The sequence below is a fragment of the Girardinichthys multiradiatus genome, chromosome 15 (genome assembly GCF_021462225.1).
Source record: "Girardinichthys multiradiatus isolate DD_20200921_A chromosome 15, DD_fGirMul_XY1, whole genome shotgun sequence".
In the NCBI taxonomy this organism is placed as follows: Eukaryota; Metazoa; Chordata; class Actinopteri; order Cyprinodontiformes; family Goodeidae; genus Girardinichthys; species Girardinichthys multiradiatus.
The window spans coordinates 25,882,406-25,898,957 of NC_061808.1; the positions used below are offsets into that span (position 1 = coordinate 25,882,406).

General features: G+C 39.6%; 2 protein-coding genes across 3 annotated transcripts; one reads left to right on the forward strand and one right to left on the reverse strand.

Moving 5' to 3' along the window:
• The first annotated feature begins 215 nt into the window (after positions 1 to 215).
• trmt6 (tRNA methyltransferase 6 non-catalytic subunit) lies at positions 216 to 8,621 on the forward strand. Its single transcript, XM_047388314.1, has 12 exons — positions 216 to 542; positions 693 to 823; positions 2,012 to 2,121; positions 2,322 to 2,413; positions 2,496 to 2,579; positions 2,685 to 2,809; positions 2,949 to 3,119; positions 4,620 to 4,780; positions 4,899 to 4,984; positions 5,640 to 5,742; positions 7,413 to 7,499; positions 8,111 to 8,621. Exons 1-12 carry the CDS (start codon positions 436 to 438, stop codon positions 8,270 to 8,272), a joined length of 1,419 nt encoding a protein of 472 aa, XP_047244270.1. The 5' UTR covers positions 216 to 435; the 3' UTR covers positions 8,273 to 8,621.
• chgb (chromogranin B) lies at positions 8,606 to 14,142 on the reverse strand. Of its 2 annotated transcripts, XM_047388313.1 has the most exons (8): positions 13,990 to 14,142; positions 13,804 to 13,850; positions 13,625 to 13,715; positions 11,114 to 12,416; positions 10,703 to 10,981; positions 10,443 to 10,542; positions 10,155 to 10,265; positions 8,606 to 8,976 (listed from the first exon to the last, which is right to left on the reverse strand). In XM_047388313.1, exons 1-8 carry the CDS (start codon positions 14,027 to 14,029, stop codon positions 8,896 to 8,898), a joined length of 2,052 nt encoding a protein of 683 aa, XP_047244269.1. In that variant the 5' UTR covers positions 14,030 to 14,142; the 3' UTR covers positions 8,606 to 8,895. The 2 variants fall into 2 exon arrangements, with proteins under 2 accessions (XP_047244269.1, XP_047244268.1); XM_047388312.1 differs by having other exon boundaries at positions 10,703 to 12,416; positions 13,990 to 14,139.
• Positions 14,143 to 16,552: the final 2,410 nt, after the last annotated feature.

The window sequence follows — 16,552 nt, forward strand, 5'->3', positions numbered from 1 at the left end:
TCATATTATCCATAACGACGTATATAACATATATTTTAACATTACTGCCACAGGAACAATTAAAATCTGAGCAAAATTTCAGTCGAAACGTGAAGAAAACCCGGCATTTTTAGGTATTTCGCTAATATTCTACATTTTAACTCGCACTTCTCCCCTATTGGCCAGGAAGATGACTGACGTCTTTTTAGCCAATCAGAGGCTCTCGTGCTCAGACGCCATGCCAATTACAGTCGGCGTTCGTTTAACACGTCTTCGGAGGCTAGGGAAGTGAAAGCTAACACGTGGGAACAACAATTTAACGCATTTGTGTTTATGGTTAAGGATAATTAAGTGCCAGTGTTGTGTTTTGTCTTATTTAAAGCACTTTTGAATATTTAGCTGAAGGCGGTGTCTATATATATGAGTTGTGTTTCCAGCTGCTCTGCATAGTTTGTCATGGCGCACAGCGAAGATAATGATTATGAGTACAGAATCAAAGAGGGGGACCACGTAGTGTTGAAACGAGGGGACGTGTACAAAGCGGTGCAAATTCAGCGGAAGAAGTAAGTCTGATACGTTAATGTATGCAATTTAAAAAGGTAAACACCAGCTTCAATTTATTATGTGATAAACTCTTCTGAGGGGTAAACTGGGTTTATCTGGTGATGGAGTGAATGCTGAACATTGACAGTATGTGGCTGGTTTGCACACAGAAAGGTGATTTTTGAGAAGCAGTGGATCCTCCTGGATAACGTTGTGGGACATCTGTACAGCACCACATTTGAGGTTGCCTCTGGAGGATCCCTGCAACCAAAGGAAGACAAGGAGACAGAAAGCTCCACAGGTGTGTCATACATGACACACATTTCATCCAACTGTGTGTACCTACCCACACAAAAAAGTGCTTTTTTAATAGATAATCAAAATGTGATGACTCAACAAATGTTGTTCAGTTCTTTGTGCCATTGTTCACTTCAGTCTTCGCCATATATGACAAATATTCATGAAATCTGTGAATCTGTACCTCTAAGTTTAGCGTAGAGCCCAGAAGTGTCAACAGCTGACATTCTAGACATTTTTTTATTTTTTTTGTTCTGCAGAATGGTTTGATAATAAATTGCTCCATCTGGGTGGTTACACACAAAAACATGATTCAAAGATTGCTTCATAAATATCATGTATCAACATACTTTTTCACATTTTATTATTATTTTTCATAAATACCAGCATGAACATCTGTCCTTATCATACAAGAATAATTCAGGAATTGTCTGAAAACCTGACTACTTAAATGCCATGTTTATCAGCCTGGGAATGTTACAATTGGCAGCACCACTGATTCTGATAATTTTTACTTTAGTTGCAAAGCTATTGATCAATACATAGCTCCACGTGAATGCCTAGAACACACAAAAATGCTTTTCCAAGCGTACTTATGAAAATATTATGGATGCATAGCTTTGTCCCCTTTTTAAAAATGAGATTATAAAAACAATTAGCCGCAGCGCTGATTGGGGCCATTTGTTTTTTCTTCTTCTAATTTCATTTATTTCCCACCCCATATATGAAAATTGGTCGATTTTACATGGTAAATTTTCCTCATCTAGCTATTTCAAAAATAGGGAATGAGAAAATATTAAAATCAAACTGGACTGACAGTGAATACCAAAAATGTATTTTAAAATCAGAGTCAACAGCACTAAAAATGCCAAAGAAACAGGTCGCGGTATTTAGTTTTAAAGGCATGTGAAGGAGCTATTTAAAAAAAAAAAAAAGAAATCACGATAAATTTTAATTCGTGCATTCATCAAAATGCACAACCTGGCCAAATTTGAAATTTGTATCTACAAATCCAAATCTCTGCAAATATTAAATTCAAATAGGAGAAAAACTGTCCCTGGATCCAGCAGGCTTAAATACTACAATTTTTCAGGTTGTTTTAATGTGAATATGCCAATGTTTAGATATCCTGTTACTGCTTCATTTTATTTTTCATTCTCTGTGTCTGTGTGTGCATCTGTGTGGCCTCTAGATGTGAAGGTGGCAGGTACAGACAACAGGAACATTGTTGATGATGGCAAATCACAGAAACTCACTCGAGATGACATTGAGACGATGAAAGAGCAAGGTCTGACGGATAAGGTACAAATGTAAAAGCTCTTCAAAAAAAAAAAACTGATCAGAACAAAGGCCGTATTTTTCGTTTCCAGATGGTCAATCACCGATCACAGTCAGTCATGCATGAAATCATCTGATCCTAATCACTATCTGATTTTGCTGTGCATCTCTAGTTAATATTAAATAGAAACGAGGAGAGTTGATGTATATGTTTGTGTCCTCAGGAGATCATTAAGCAGCTCATAGATAACAGCGCAACGTTCAGTAATAAGACTGGATATGCCCAGGATAAGTACATTAAGAAGAAGAAGAAAAAGTGAGTCACCGCTGATCAAACACGCACAGGCAAATTAATGCAATTGTGTTAATATTACTGGGCTCATCTTATACCCTTCCAGGTATGAAAATACAGTGACGGTTCTGAAACCAACGTGTCGCATCATAGCCATGATGTACCACGGCCGCGAACCTGGGAAGATCTGGTGAGATTGCAAATTGAAAATTAAGATGTTTGAGAGTTTTTCTTAATTATTGATGAGATGGTAACTGTGTGTGTGTGTTTGTGGGTTTGTGTTAATGTGATGCAGCCATTTACGATATGACACACTGGCACAGATGTTGACTCTGGCAAACGTCCATGCTGGCAGTAAAGTTCTGGTGTTCGAAACCTGTGCTGGACTTGTACTGGGAGCCATCATGGAGAGAATGGGAGGCAGGTTTTCTTTAACAAGCTGTGTGCACTATTAATATGTGAAAGATTTAAGCTCTTTTGGTGGCTGTCTTTGTGGATTTTGACCAAAGCCCTTCTTTTGCCCCTTCATGTAATTACTTTCTCTTTCCTCCCCACCCAGGCTACGGCTCAGTGATTCAGATGTACCCAGGAGATGGGCCTGTGCGGGCGGGGGTGGAGTGTTTTGGCTTCCCCACACATTTTCACGATATGCTGCATGAGTTTCCCATCTGCCACGTCAACGCTTTGCTGGCAGGCACTCTGGACACCGGTGCCAAAGACCCCACTGCTGGTTTGGCATTGACAGATTTACTACAAATTAAGGCTGAACTACCAATCATAACCAGGATTTTTTTTACTTACCAGCTCTGCAAAAGTGATCATATGTTTTTCACCTTTTATTTACATTTTGTCACAATACAGCCACAATTGGAAGTTGTTTAATAGACAAATGCAAAATAGTGCAGAATCATAAAGTGGAATAAAGGATACCTGGTTTCAAATTTTTTAACAAACAAAAATCTGAAAAGTTCATACTTTGCAGGAGCACCTTTTGGTGTATGTGTTTATTAAGGTTGGGCGATATGTAACATTTTTCTAACCAATATTCGTCACTCCAACAAATGATGATGGGCAATATAGTCACGCAGGTAACGTTTGGACATTTTGTGGGCGGAGCAATGTAAACAGCCACAGAGTGATTTGCCAATTTATAACACAAATGTCCAAAAATGGAGGAACTAGTTATCAAAAAATAAATACAAGTCTACACTAACCCTTTGACTTTAAACCTGATGAAAGAGGTAAACCACAGGATGTAACTAAAGCGATGTGCCGCTTATGCAGATGTATAGTTCCAGCAAAGGCTTCAAACATGATGAACTTGCATAAGCATTTGCGTGTTCACCATCTGGCTGAGTATGTTACACTACCATTTGTGTGCTCACGACCGGCTGCTCGGAACAGTGTGTCACATATACAGCAGTTTGATGTGGAGACTTTTTCTTGCCCAGCAGTTTGTGTGACACCACGGTCCTAAAATCTTTTGCCCTTAACCCGTAGGTCACAAAAAAACAAAATATCGCTCCGACCTCCACCACAGTCTGAAGCCTTTAACAGGTTTTCTTTCCAGGATTACGCTGTGTCTAGCTCTATCAATGTTTTTATTAGTTCTGATCAGCTCCCTTGTTGGTGCTCAGAAAGAGCACAGCACAATAGTGCAGGAACCATGTTTTAGTGTGAGGATATGTTCATGTTGACATGCACTGAAGGTTTTGCTGCTACACATGGCATTTTGCATGCAGGCCAAAACTTTATCCCTGACCTGTCTGCTATTCCCTTTAGGCTTAACAATATTTGTTCAATTGTGGATTTTATTTAGGGGTATCAAAGTAGAGGAGGCTGAATACAAATGCAAAACAAACATTTCAGAATATTTGTACAAATTGTTTGAAATCATGTAACTTTTTCCTTTGACTTCATGATTACTGTAAGTGTAGGCAGTGTCTTACCTACTGTGGGTAAATGTATTTTGTTTTAGACAGCTACACAGACTGGGTTGAAGCGTGATGGTCTATTTTTTTTGACATGGGTCTTTGTTGCAAACGACAAGCTGATGCTAAAGTGCTTTGATTTTAAAAACAAAAGGTTGTTCTTTTTATTGGCCTGTTCTCAGACCCAGTCAGCTTGACTCCCCTGTTCCACAACCTCTGTTCTCCAAAATGAGTAATGAATCATTCTGACATTCATTTATTTCTTTTGTAGCTTTACTTTATCTCTTCTAACATTGTAGAAGAAAAGCAACTGAGGGTGGCTGCAGTGGAGGAGCAAAACCAGCCTGAGGCAGAACAGCAGGAAGGCAGTCCAGAGGAGGAGAATATGGTGACAAACACAAGTGATGATGGGGGCCGAGGCCAGGAGAAACTCGAGAAGGAGAAACGGCAAGAAGCAAAAGTATCTCCAAAGTTTGACATTTCCTTTTAGGCTGTACCAAATTCAGTTAATTATCTAAAAGAAGTCAGGTAAATAAAGTAATTTGTTATGTAAATAAAAATATACTTCTATGTTTTAGGCTCAAGAAAGAAAGGTGAAGCTAGAGGAGAAGCGAAGGAAGCTGGCAGCTGCAGCTACCCTGCTGGAAGGCAGGAATGCTGATGGGTTGGTCTCAGATTATTTGTCTCTGCATTGAGATTTGTTTCTCTGCAGCGCTCTGCTTCTCTCCGCATCAGCCTCTTTCTATCCTGTCTCCGCTTTCATCAGTGCTTTGTATTAAACAAAAGCCGTTAAAACAGATTCACAGATGGAAAAATTATGACTGATTAAGTCATTAACCATGTCCATAATAGCCATAAAAATAATGTGCATTTCTCTGGACTTGAAGTGATTACTGTGCAGGGCTCTTCCAAGGTGAACACATTGATTGCTTTGCAGGTAACTCCGACATAAAATAAAAGAGCTTATAGCTTTTATGATTGATGGGTTAGCTATAAGAAGGTGACAACTGTGCCAGAAGTACAAGTATTGATCTTTTTCGCTCATAGACTTCTCTATATCATAGATGCTTTACAGTGAGCTATAAACAATAAACAGAGCAGTTTTCCTCTCTGTCCTAAATCAGCCCTTCCTGCTGATTCTCATCCAGCTATAAAACAACAAAAAAAAGTACTGTGTTGCTTGAAGCACTGATGAGCTGAATTACCATCCTGCCTTGCTGCACATTTCCAATTACAGAATGTGCTGATGACATTGCTTTCATTTGTTTGACATGTTTGCTTGATCATCTATTTTTTTTTTTTTTTTCTCCCACTCGCAGGTTGGTGATAGCAAGTCATTTTCACCCTTATTCTGTTCTCTTGGGCTTGCTCAAATTCCTCTCTCCTTCTCGGCCTTTTGTAGTCTTTTCCCAGTACAAAGAGGTAAGAGAATCGTGTGTTATGCACTCCAAATAGTGAAGCTAGTGTAACAAATGATAAACTGTTCTGGGGTTCACTGCCCTCGCCTTCACCTGGTTGAAATTCCTGGAAACAAAATTGATACGTCAGTGAATGAGGGAGCGAACAGCCATCATCTTCCCCAAATCTTCTTCTTTTTATTACAAATTCTCAAAATCATAAATTAATACAAGCAACAATAAGCAGTAAATGTCCCCTATTATGAGTCTCAGTGTTCAGTTGTTTTTAAATATAAACACATCATTAAAGTAACCTGGGTTATGAGACCTCAGTGGGCAGCATCCTTTTCCACAAACATTCACTAAAATAAGCCTTCTTAGGATAAAATAGTTTACCCGGTCTTGTTTTCTTTCCCTTAAGTGCATTAATTTGTAATGTTATTACATGCAGATTTACATATCATTGTGTTTACATGACAACGTTAACCTTAAACGTTCTTATGCTTTGAATCACTTTCTAAGAGACTGGTATAATTCTGGGAGCTACCTGAAAACTCTTAAACAGTAAACATCCTTTCTTTAAACATTAATAACCCTAGATATATGCCGGGATTAAATGGCCTTTGGAGCCAAACACTCGTCACCCGCAATAATAGAAAGAACGGCTCTAATGCTCGGTTTCTCACATTAAAACTCAGTCACAGAAGTCATCACAGATTCAACCCATCACTCTACAATCACACACTACCAACCTGGAAACAGAATTGATATGTCAGTAAATGAGGTAGCGGACCACCATTATCTTCCCCAAGTCTCCTTCTAAGGAAGGACGGAGGGACTCCACACCTTAGGTGCCGCAGTACAACATCTGTATTTCGGTTCCCCTCTCCTTATTTTTCTCTTCAAAATCAAAACTATCCTTATTTATAGAAAAATAAAATATCAAAATTATGTTTACCTTTACTGGTATTAATTAAGCAACGTATTAAATGACAAACAACGGTTCAACACTCTTGCCTTAGGGTGTATCATATGTGCACAGTCATTTCCATTTTCCTAATTGTTAACAATAAATAGTTATTAAAGTGTGATTTATGCTTAGAGCTAGAGTGCTTTGCAAAGTATTCATATCCCTTGTTCTTGAACTGGCCTAAGAACGGCTTTTTGAAAGAAAGCCCAGAGAAGTCCCGTTTGCAATTTCCCGAAAGCCATGTTGGAGACACAGCAATTATGTTGAAGAAGGTGCTCTGGTCAGATGAGACCAAAATTGAGCTTGTTGACATAAAAATTAATATGCACATCATCCGGATCACACCTTGCCCAGTGTGGAACACGGTGGTGGTAGCATTATGATGTAGGGGTGCCACACTCTTCAGAGTTTTATTCATAAAAAGTCCTTAACAGTTTTTCTTTTTTTTTTTTCTTTCACAGTTATACACTATTTTGTGTTGCTCTGCTACATAATTATACATTGAAGTTTCTGGTTCTAATGTGACAAACTGTCTCTTGATATTTTTTATTAGGGAAGAATTTCCCATGAGACTTCCTTGCTAAGAGCTGCTGTTGGAAATGATACCCAGACTGTTCTGTCAGAAGTCTGCCTCTAATACCTGTCATGCTTTGGTTGACTTTATGTGAATGGATTATTACCTATATTTTCTAATTTAAATTATTTGTTTTTGTCCTTGTCTACAGACACTAATTGAGTGCTACACAAAACTCAAAGAACAAGGTGGGGCTATCAACCTGATGCTCACGGACACCTGGCTCAGGCAGTACCAGGTAAATGCTTACACCCTGAACAAGCATTGCATCAGTTGGATTGAATTGGTGGTTTCTTTTTCAGGGTTCCTACACGGTCTGGATAAACGTAGACTTCAATTTCAGTATTTCCCTGATCTTACTTTCCTGATCATGGAATAGTAAAATGCAGTATGGAAAACATTAGTATGTCAGGACCTTTATTCTTGATCCCATTGTTTACATGATCAAATCAGAATTTCTACAAGCAAGTTGCGCTAATCAGATTTATTTTCCCTTTTAATTTTAATAAGAAAAATGCTTCCTGTCCAGCTATCCGTTTATCCGTCTGTTTATCAATCTGTTCATCAATCTGTTCTTTTATCCCTCCATCAATCTATCATCTCTCTGTTCTCCTATCTGTAGATTTATCCACCTCTTAGTCAGTCTCTCCATTAATCCACGTTAATCTATCCCTTAACCCCATGCAGCCATTGTTTTAATACTTTAATACAAGCGTAAGAAACTTTTCTTTCTTTGTGCTAATTTGTGGTACTTAGTAGACAAAGACAGACTTGTTCCCTCCTGTGAGTTTTCTCTCAGCTGTTCCTCCAGAGTTAATTCCTCCTGACTGGTCTCTGTTTTGTCTCCAGGTGTTGCCTGACAGGACCCATCCTCTGCTCCTGATGAGCGGGGGTGGAGGCTACGTCCTCTCAGGGACAACTGTTGCAACGGACAACTCCAAACCAGCAAGCTCCCCACCAGCTGAGGAACCGGCTCCAAAGAGACAAAAAGTGAAAGACTCTGAGGGATAAACACACGCAGAAGGATCAAATCTTTCAGGGGCACGTTGGCGTCACCTGCAGGGATTTTTCTTCAGACTCTGTTGAACTGAAGTGACACTTCTGCAGAAAAGAAGAGGGAGTGTCTGGTTTGCAACCATCAGAGCACGTTCTCCTGTCTTTGTCCTCACATCAGCTGAGAAGTAAAGTGTAAGCCCAAAACAGGTCATCTCAGCTCGTGCACCCCTTATATAAGAGACGGGTGAAATAATTTCTTTAAGTGACAAGTTTGTGTTACCTCCCTTGTGTAAAATATGTTTTAAATGACGGAATGTGACCTACTTTAATTCTAGAAATAAATTCAACTTTTATTTGGTCCCAGGATAACTCCTTTTTATTGAGTGCAAACAGAGTGAGCTCTTGAATACATTGCAATAATTTGTATAAGATGATATTTTCACTAAACATCTATAAACATCCAAGCCTTTCCCATGCTGTTTAATTAGACGCAACATCACAAAAACATTTAATAAAGCAGGTAAGGTGTTGCAAGCCTTCTTGCATTATTTTTGTTTCATTTTAAGACTAAGCACATTAAATTGGCATACAAACAATAACTTGGCATTATTCACAGACAGTAGTAAAATGCTCTAGGATTATGCAGCCTTGTCATGCAACTTGGCTGCGATTTTCTGCAGCTCCATATCCATTGCTGCCAGGTTTTCCAGCTCTTTCTCCTGTGGGGAAAAAAAAGATTTTAACATCAGCAACAACAAACATGTTACATCATTATTACAGTAATTGAAGCCATTCAGACAGGTCTCTGAAAGGTTGTATAAGGTCTCAAGTAGAATTTGATTTGGGCACCCACTGCCCACCAGCCACTGACTGCACTTTAATAAATGTTTGTTTGCGTTGGAAAGAAGAGTTTAATTAGTCCAGCTTACATGCAACACGTACACAGAAAATTGGCAATGATGGAGATTGTTGCCCAAAATCATTGTATAAGTAAGCTGCAGAAAACATTAAACTAGTTGCCTTAAATTATAACCATGTTAAGTTTTTTATTTTTTTTAATACGCATGCCAACAATTTTAAATCTTACATTAAAAGAAGAAAAAAAATTGAAGCAGCAACGCTGAGCAGCAGCTTAGTTTGCATTGCTTTGGGCCGGCTCTGCATTCATATTTGCTACAGCATTTATGTAAGCCTGTTCCCATGTCAGGAGGACACCTCTAAGGTTGATGACTCACTTGGGTTACATATTCCTCTATCCTGCAAGATGCAGTGCCGTGAAACTAATGAATCACTTTGACACTGCCTCAGTAATTTAGTTTTCCTGCTCCAATGTATTTGATGAGAGAAGGCAGAAGTCCTCCACTTTTTTTTTTTTTTTTTTAGCATCTTTGAGCTGATTACTCTGAGACTGTAATCATTTGCTCCTTGGTGTGATTACTGCAGCAGTCATAAAATACTGCTGTGGAGAAGTCAAACAGGGTAAACAAGAATATGTTCTGTGGTGAGGCAGAGTTTATAGGTCCAGATACTTTCTGGAACCTGACCAGATGTATATTCACATAGTTCTAGGATGCCTCCATTGAGACTGGAGATTTCCAATAAGGAGTTTTTTGCTCCCAGTAAAGCGTTTCTGCAATGTGATCATGGCTTTATTAGGTGAACCAAATTCAGTGTGTCATTTTGGCAGAGATGCATGCAAAAATAAAAAAAGATTTCTGTTCCCTCTTTGCAAATATTAGATTTGCAATATTTACGTTTTGGCTGCATCCTGGTTTCAAGGTTGCAGTTAAAATCATGCATTTGAAGACAATTTGTTCTGTTGTCTTCTTTGCATGAATATCCAAACATAAAGAAAGCCTTGTACTTGGATAATCAGTTAAGAACAGCATGACTGAACCTCCTGTGGAGTGAGCGTTCTCTGCTGTGAGCTCCTCTTCACCTCCTCATTAGTGGAGTGGTTAGCCAGCTGGTTTAACTTGTAACTCAGCACTTTGGTCAGTTCATCCATCTAAAACAAACACAGAACAAGGAAACATTTCAACTATGCTCTCTGGCTTGGAAGATATATGCATGTTGTAAAACTTTGGACGGCTTCATTAAGGTCTGCAAAGCTGCAGGCCTTCATATATAGATAATAAGTTTAATACTAACAGTTAAAAATATAATGATCATCTTTGAAGCTCACCTTCGTTGATGTTGCTGGTTGTTCATCTGAATCTCTTTTAAACCACGCAGGGTGGTAATAGCCTTTATTAATCCAGGGATTGCGCTTCTCAGCCAGATACCTAAACATGAGCAATTTAGATGCCAGATATGTTCTGTTAGCGCAAGCAAACAGCTTCATGTTGGTTCATTTGTACCTCACCTCTCTACTACTATGAAATCTATACCATATTGCATATAAAGGGGCAAACAAAAAAAAAAAAGATAATTTAGGTAAAATACCTTAAAGCTTCATCTCTGTCTATTCCTTCTACTGTGTTCTCTTCCGAATCTCCCCTCTGCCCCATCTCGTCCTCTGATGATCCTCGCTTGTGAAGTCTTCTCTTATGGTGGTATCGGTGTGTGGGCTTCCAAATCCGCTTTTCTATCTCTCCATCTTCATTCTCTTCTCTTTTATCGAAATCCCAATATTCCTGACTGCGCTCTTCCTCTGATTCTTCCATGCCGTCCTCTCCAAGCTCTTCATTGCGCTTATGTTTCCTCTGGTGGAACCTGCCAGGCCTCCAGTCCCTCTTCTCTCTTCCACTATCAAAGTCCCAGTATTCCTGGCTCCGATCTTCATCTGGTTCTTCCCTGGCTTCCTCTGGAAGTGCCTCATCACGTTTGTGCCTCCTTTGTGAATGCCTGCCAGGCCTCCAGTCCCTCTTCTCTCTTCCACTATCAAAGTCCCAGTATTCCTGGCTCCGATCTTCATCTGGTTCTTCCCTGGCTTCCTCTGGAAGTGCCTCATCACGTTTGTGCCTCCTTTGTGAATGCCTGCCAGGCCTCCAGTCCCTCTTCTCTCTTCCACTATCAAAGTCCCAGTATTCCTGGCTCCGATCTTCATCTGGTTCTTCCCTGGCTTCCTCTGGAAGTGCCTCATCACGTTTGTACCTCCTTTGTGAATGCCTGCCAGGCCTCCAGTCCCTCTTCTCTCTTCCACTATCAAAGTCCCAGTATTCCTGGCTCCGATCTTCATCTGGTTCTTCCCTGGCTTCCTCTGGAAGTGCCTCATCACGTTTGTGCCTCCTTTGTGAATGCCTGCCAGGCCTCCAGTCCCTCTTCTCTCTTCCACTATCAAAGTCCCAGTATTCCTGGCTCCGATCTTCATCTGGTTCTTCCCTGGCTTCCTCTGTAAGAGCCTCATCACGTTTGTGCCTCCTTTGTGAATGCCTGCCAGGCCTCCATGTCCTCTTCTCTCTGCCAGTATCAAAATCCCAATATTCCTGGCTCTGTTCTTCATTAGGTTCTTCCTTTTCTTCGTCTGAAAGCTCCTCATCACGCTTGTGCCTTGTTTGGTGATGTCTGCCAGTCCTCCACTCCCTCTTGTCAATATCCCACGATTCCTGACTGCGGTCTTCATATTCCTCACCCTCTAAAGGTTCATTGCTACGTTTGTGGAGCTTTTTCTTGTGATGATAGCGATGCGTGGGTTTCCATATGCGCTCATCTCTCTCCTCATCCTCCTGCCTTTTGTCAACATCCCAGTACTCTTGACTGCGGTCCTCCTCTGGCTCTGCCCCATCTTCCTCATCCCGCTTGTGTTTTCTTTGGTGGTGCCTTCCAGGCCTCCAGTTTCTCTTCTCTCGTTCTTCACTCTCTTCGTCCTCTTCACCGTCCTCTGACCTCCTTTCTACCTCTCCCCAACTCTCCTGACTCCGCTCATAATCTTCCTCTCCTCGTTTGCTCTTCCTCTGGTGGAATCTTCCAGGCCTCCAGCCACTCCTTTTCTCCCGTATTTCTTCCTCATTATTCCCGTCCCTCTTCTCTGTCACACTCCATGATTCCTGGTTCTGCTCATCTTCAGGGGTTTCCCTCTTTTTCTCAACAGATTTCAGGAGTGCCTCGATGTCTTTGACATCTGCTGTCTTTGCCGTAGGTTCCCCAGCGTGAGAGATATCCTCCTGAGTTACAATCGCCTCAACATTCTTTTTGTTCGTTGGAGCATATTTAACCCCTATGATAGAAAAACAAGCAAGAACATCATCGAAAACCGAGTTTGGTTTTGTTTAGCTGATTTCAGAGTTTGATACAGTGCCTTGCAAACTTCATCTAAGGCATAAAATCTGAGGACAGAACCAACCCAAAGCAGCACATAACTGTGGAAGTGGAAAGAAAATGTCCATTAGTTTTTTTTAACATGTTTGTATGTTACCCACTTTACAGTGTTACCCCTAAATAAAATCCAAAGCAGCCAACTGCCTCAAGAAGTCACCTAATTAGGAAATAGTCTACCTATTCATAATTTACACTTGGTGCAAAAACAGCTGTTTTTCAGTGGTGTGTTTGAGGACACTAGTGCACAAACAGCATCATAAAGATCAACGAACGCAACAGACATGTCACACTCCAGGGATAAAGTAGAGCTATTTAAATCTGGCCTTCATGAACGAGAATTGTTAAAAGAAAGCCATAAATGTCCCTTCTGTAGCTTGGCACAAGCCACACAGGGAACACAATAAAGATGTCGAAGAAGGTGCTCTGGTCATATGAAACCAAAAATGAACATTGGCCTACAAGCAAAAATGCTATGTGTGAAGGAACACTAACATTGTGTATCACACCTCATGTTTACTGTGAAATGTGGTGGCAGCATCATGCTGTGGAGATGTTTTTCTTTAGCAGGTGAAGGAAGCTGATCGTAGTTGTTTGGAGTCTGGATGTAGCTAAATACAAGTGCAATCCTGGAAGAACCCTGAGAGATTAGAGTGGAGTTTGACTTTCCAGCACGATTAACGACCTTAAAAATACAGTCAGAACAATGGTGTCAATATATGTGGCAAAACGTAACGCTTTTTATGCTCTTCACCCAGTCTAAGATTGAGAATTTTTTTTTTAGAAGAATCTACAAAATCTGAATACATAAATACATTCTTTTGACTTTAAAGGGACAAAATGTCAAAAACTTTAAGGGTTTTAATGCTTCACTGTATATTTGGTGTGTTACCTCATACCACTTTGATTTTAAAATTAAAACTGCAAAAATAAGAAAGTCGTATTTTACACTGTTACTGTTTAAACCCACCCACTTCTTGGAATCTCAGTATCGCAATACTTGAATTGTTGCGCATCATCAAACAATAATCGTTAAAGTTTCCAGCTCTATTCATTAAACCTGAAGGAGGGCAAAAAATATACAATACTAGAGTTATTTTTCCAACAAACCTGCTTGGAGAATATCTTTGCATTCCTGATCCAAATGAATGTCCGGCTTGGAGAGCGCCTTGGACAAGACTTCAACCAGACATCGTGCTACCTGCAAAATTCAAAGAAATTATCTTATCATGTTCAAGATAATGACTTCATCATGTAATAATTCAAAGTTTTAAACTATTCAAGCATACCACATCTTCTCTCTGTCCCTCTTTTCCTAATGGAAGCGCTACAGTTTCTGCACAAGAAAAAAAAAGAGGATTAAGAAAAATGCGAAGCTGTTAGAGTTGTCTCTGTCCATGGTGCTGAATTGATTACCATCTATCTGCATGCATGCAAAAAAAAAAAAAATAAATACAAACAAACTTTACCCCTACCTGCAAGGATAGCCAAAACGATAACAAGCGCAGTTTTCATCCTGTCGAAGTGAAAGTACAACCGGAGAAAAGTGACCCAGTTGTATCATCAGCTCTCGTCCCTCCGCAGCCGCAGGAGAGAGCTGCGCTGACTGGGAGCAGGAGCCGAGGAGCGCCTTAAAATAAGGAGGGGAGTGGGCTGGAGGTGCGTGGGAGGACGACTCAGGGCTCGGATAATGTCATGACTCATTAGACCCGATATGGAAAGTGACCTGAGCGAAAGTCGATACACGAACTAGGTCGATATTTATTCGGGAATACATTTAGTCAGTGTCACGATTCATCCAGATGATAGCCTACACCGTTTTTAGGGGATGTTGCGGTCGGGGTTTTTATGTCGTGCTCATCATGAGATGCCTGATGGGACAGGGGATGTTAAACAAAACATCACGAAGGCATTGATCTGATGTCTAAATCCCTGAATAACCTGAATACTTGGTGAAGATTCATAACCGGGGAAACTATTGAAAACGGCATTTTTGAGCGAGGGCGTGATAATATTATAGCTGAAACAGTAACTTTTAGAAATATAATTTAACCTATACAAGAACTCTTCATTTTAATAAATGTGTGAAATAACCATTCCCTGCCACTTAAACATACTTTCCCAGAACTTAAAAGCAGTTTTCTTGTACATCCATGATTTGTCTGCTTTGATAAACCCACATGTAAGTGGTCGACGTCACTGCCACCCACTGGCTGAACTGTGTATTTGCACAGGCCATCCCTTCAGTGTACACGGGATTTGGCATTCGTTTGTGTTTTGCCTTTGAAACTCTTATTGTACCGTCAAAACGCACAGTAATACTGAATAAATACCAGAGTTAAAGTTGTCTTGGAGAATCGAGCATGAATACTCATTTACTTTGCTTTTTTAACAATTGTAAAGCCATATCATCTACATCTATATCTATTCTCTCTCTCTCCCTCCCTCTCTCTCTCTCTCTCTCTCTCTCTCTCTCTATATATATATATATATATATATATATATATATAAAAGAGTGTTAGCACTTGCAGAGCTTTTAATGCAAATGTGCCAGACTGGATTGCACCAAACCTTTATTTGTCTTATGAGTCACTGGTAGAGGAATTTTTAGAATGGTTCCCATCGGTGGTTCTTGCATGAATGGCTTTCCACCCCTTCTGCTACCCCATACACATCCGAAAACATCTTCACCACTCTACGGACTATGGATGGATTTCAACAATTAGTTTAAGATAAGGGGGTTCAAACATAAAGTTTTCACACAATACAATGTGTTTTAAGCATTCATAATCACTACTGAGTAATCCAGTTACAGTTTGATATCTATATGATATCTATATAATAATCTATATGATTTTCACGCTTGTCTCAATCTAAGTTGATCCTGATACCAAGAAGGCATTGAAACAATTTTTTTTAAACAGCCACAATAAAGGAATCAAAACATACCAGAATCTGTTACTAGATTAATTATCTACCAAAATGGTTGTCAATAGCAAATAAATCATAAAACATGTAAATATCTCAACGACTTTTAAAGCAATGGTTCATGTCAAGAAACTGCTACTTTTCTAACTTTCTGCAGCAGCTAGTTGTGCTGCGGTGCTAAAACTAACAGGTAATTACACATTTTGAGACTTGGTTTGAACTGTGATATTTTTTAAACTGGCCGTTACACTAAGGGTGCTACAGTTAACAACCTTTTTGTTAGCTTCTAATGAAAAATTTATTATATCCTTCACTGCAACTTGAGCACAGTGGCTCTTAAGTTCAATTGGTTTTCCAGCCTATAGATATCTTTGCTGGGGATTTTGTTGCTCAAAAAATGTTTTTTTGTATACATAACAGATCCTGGTGCAGATCAGATCAGCATCAGCATCAGTTTTTCTCCAGGATGTATTTGATGCAGGAAAAAGGTAGAAAGCCTACAGATAAATGGAGGCATACCCATTTAAACCAAATTATGCAAAATAAATGGCCACCTGAAGAGAAGAATTAGTAAATAACAATGACAGAATGCACTGTCGAAATTAAGACATGTAAGGAACCGCAGATGGAGAAAAATCACTTATAGAGTACACGATGTGCCACTTGATTCCAAGAAACAGAGGTAACCAACCTTTTGGGATACTTACCTCTATCAATGTTTGTGTGCTCAATAATAAGCAGACAAATAAATAAATAATATTAGAGATTTAAACAGGCCTTGACAAAAGTAGTGTCCTTTCACATTGAGCCCAGTCAAATTTCATAAACTATAGTAAACTGAAGAAATGGAACTAGGCCTGTCCTCTTAATTCAATGGAGGATAGATGTAAGCAATAAAGAGTGAAGAACCAGAACCACTGTATAATGCTATACTTGATATGCATAAGGAGCCGAATTGGGCCCAATATTTTTGCAAGAATAAAAATTGTGTTTGAGGGTGTATTTTTAATCTAAAGGCAGTACAAAAGGCAAAAGTTTTCTCTTCCTCACAACTTTATATGAAACCAGACTGTGCATGAACTGTATCATAAATTGGATTGGACTGGATGA

Coding starts and splice junctions, on each gene's coding strand:
- trmt6 (XM_047388314.1), top strand. CDS start 436: ATGGCGCACAGCGAAGATAATGATTATGAGTACAGAATCAAAGAGGGG. Junction 2,810..2,948: donor CATCATGGAGAGAATGGGAG/GCAGGTTTTCTT, acceptor CTCCCCACCCAG/GCTACGGCTCAGTGATTCAG. Junction 4,781..4,898: donor AGAAACGGCAAGAAGCAAAA/GTATCTCCAAAG, acceptor TCTATGTTTTAG/GCTCAAGAAAGAAAGGTGAA.
- chgb (XM_047388312.1), bottom strand. CDS start 14,029: ATGAAAACTGCGCTTGTTATCGTTTTGGCTATCCTTGCAG. Junction 13,716..13,803: donor AGGGACAGAGAGAAGATGTG/GTATGCTTGAAT, acceptor TGAATTTTGCAG/GTAGCACGATGTCTGGTTGA. Junction 8,977..10,154: donor GAACGCTCACTCCACAGGAG/GTTCAGTCATGC, acceptor TTTTCCCCACAG/GAGAAAGAGCTGGAAAACCT.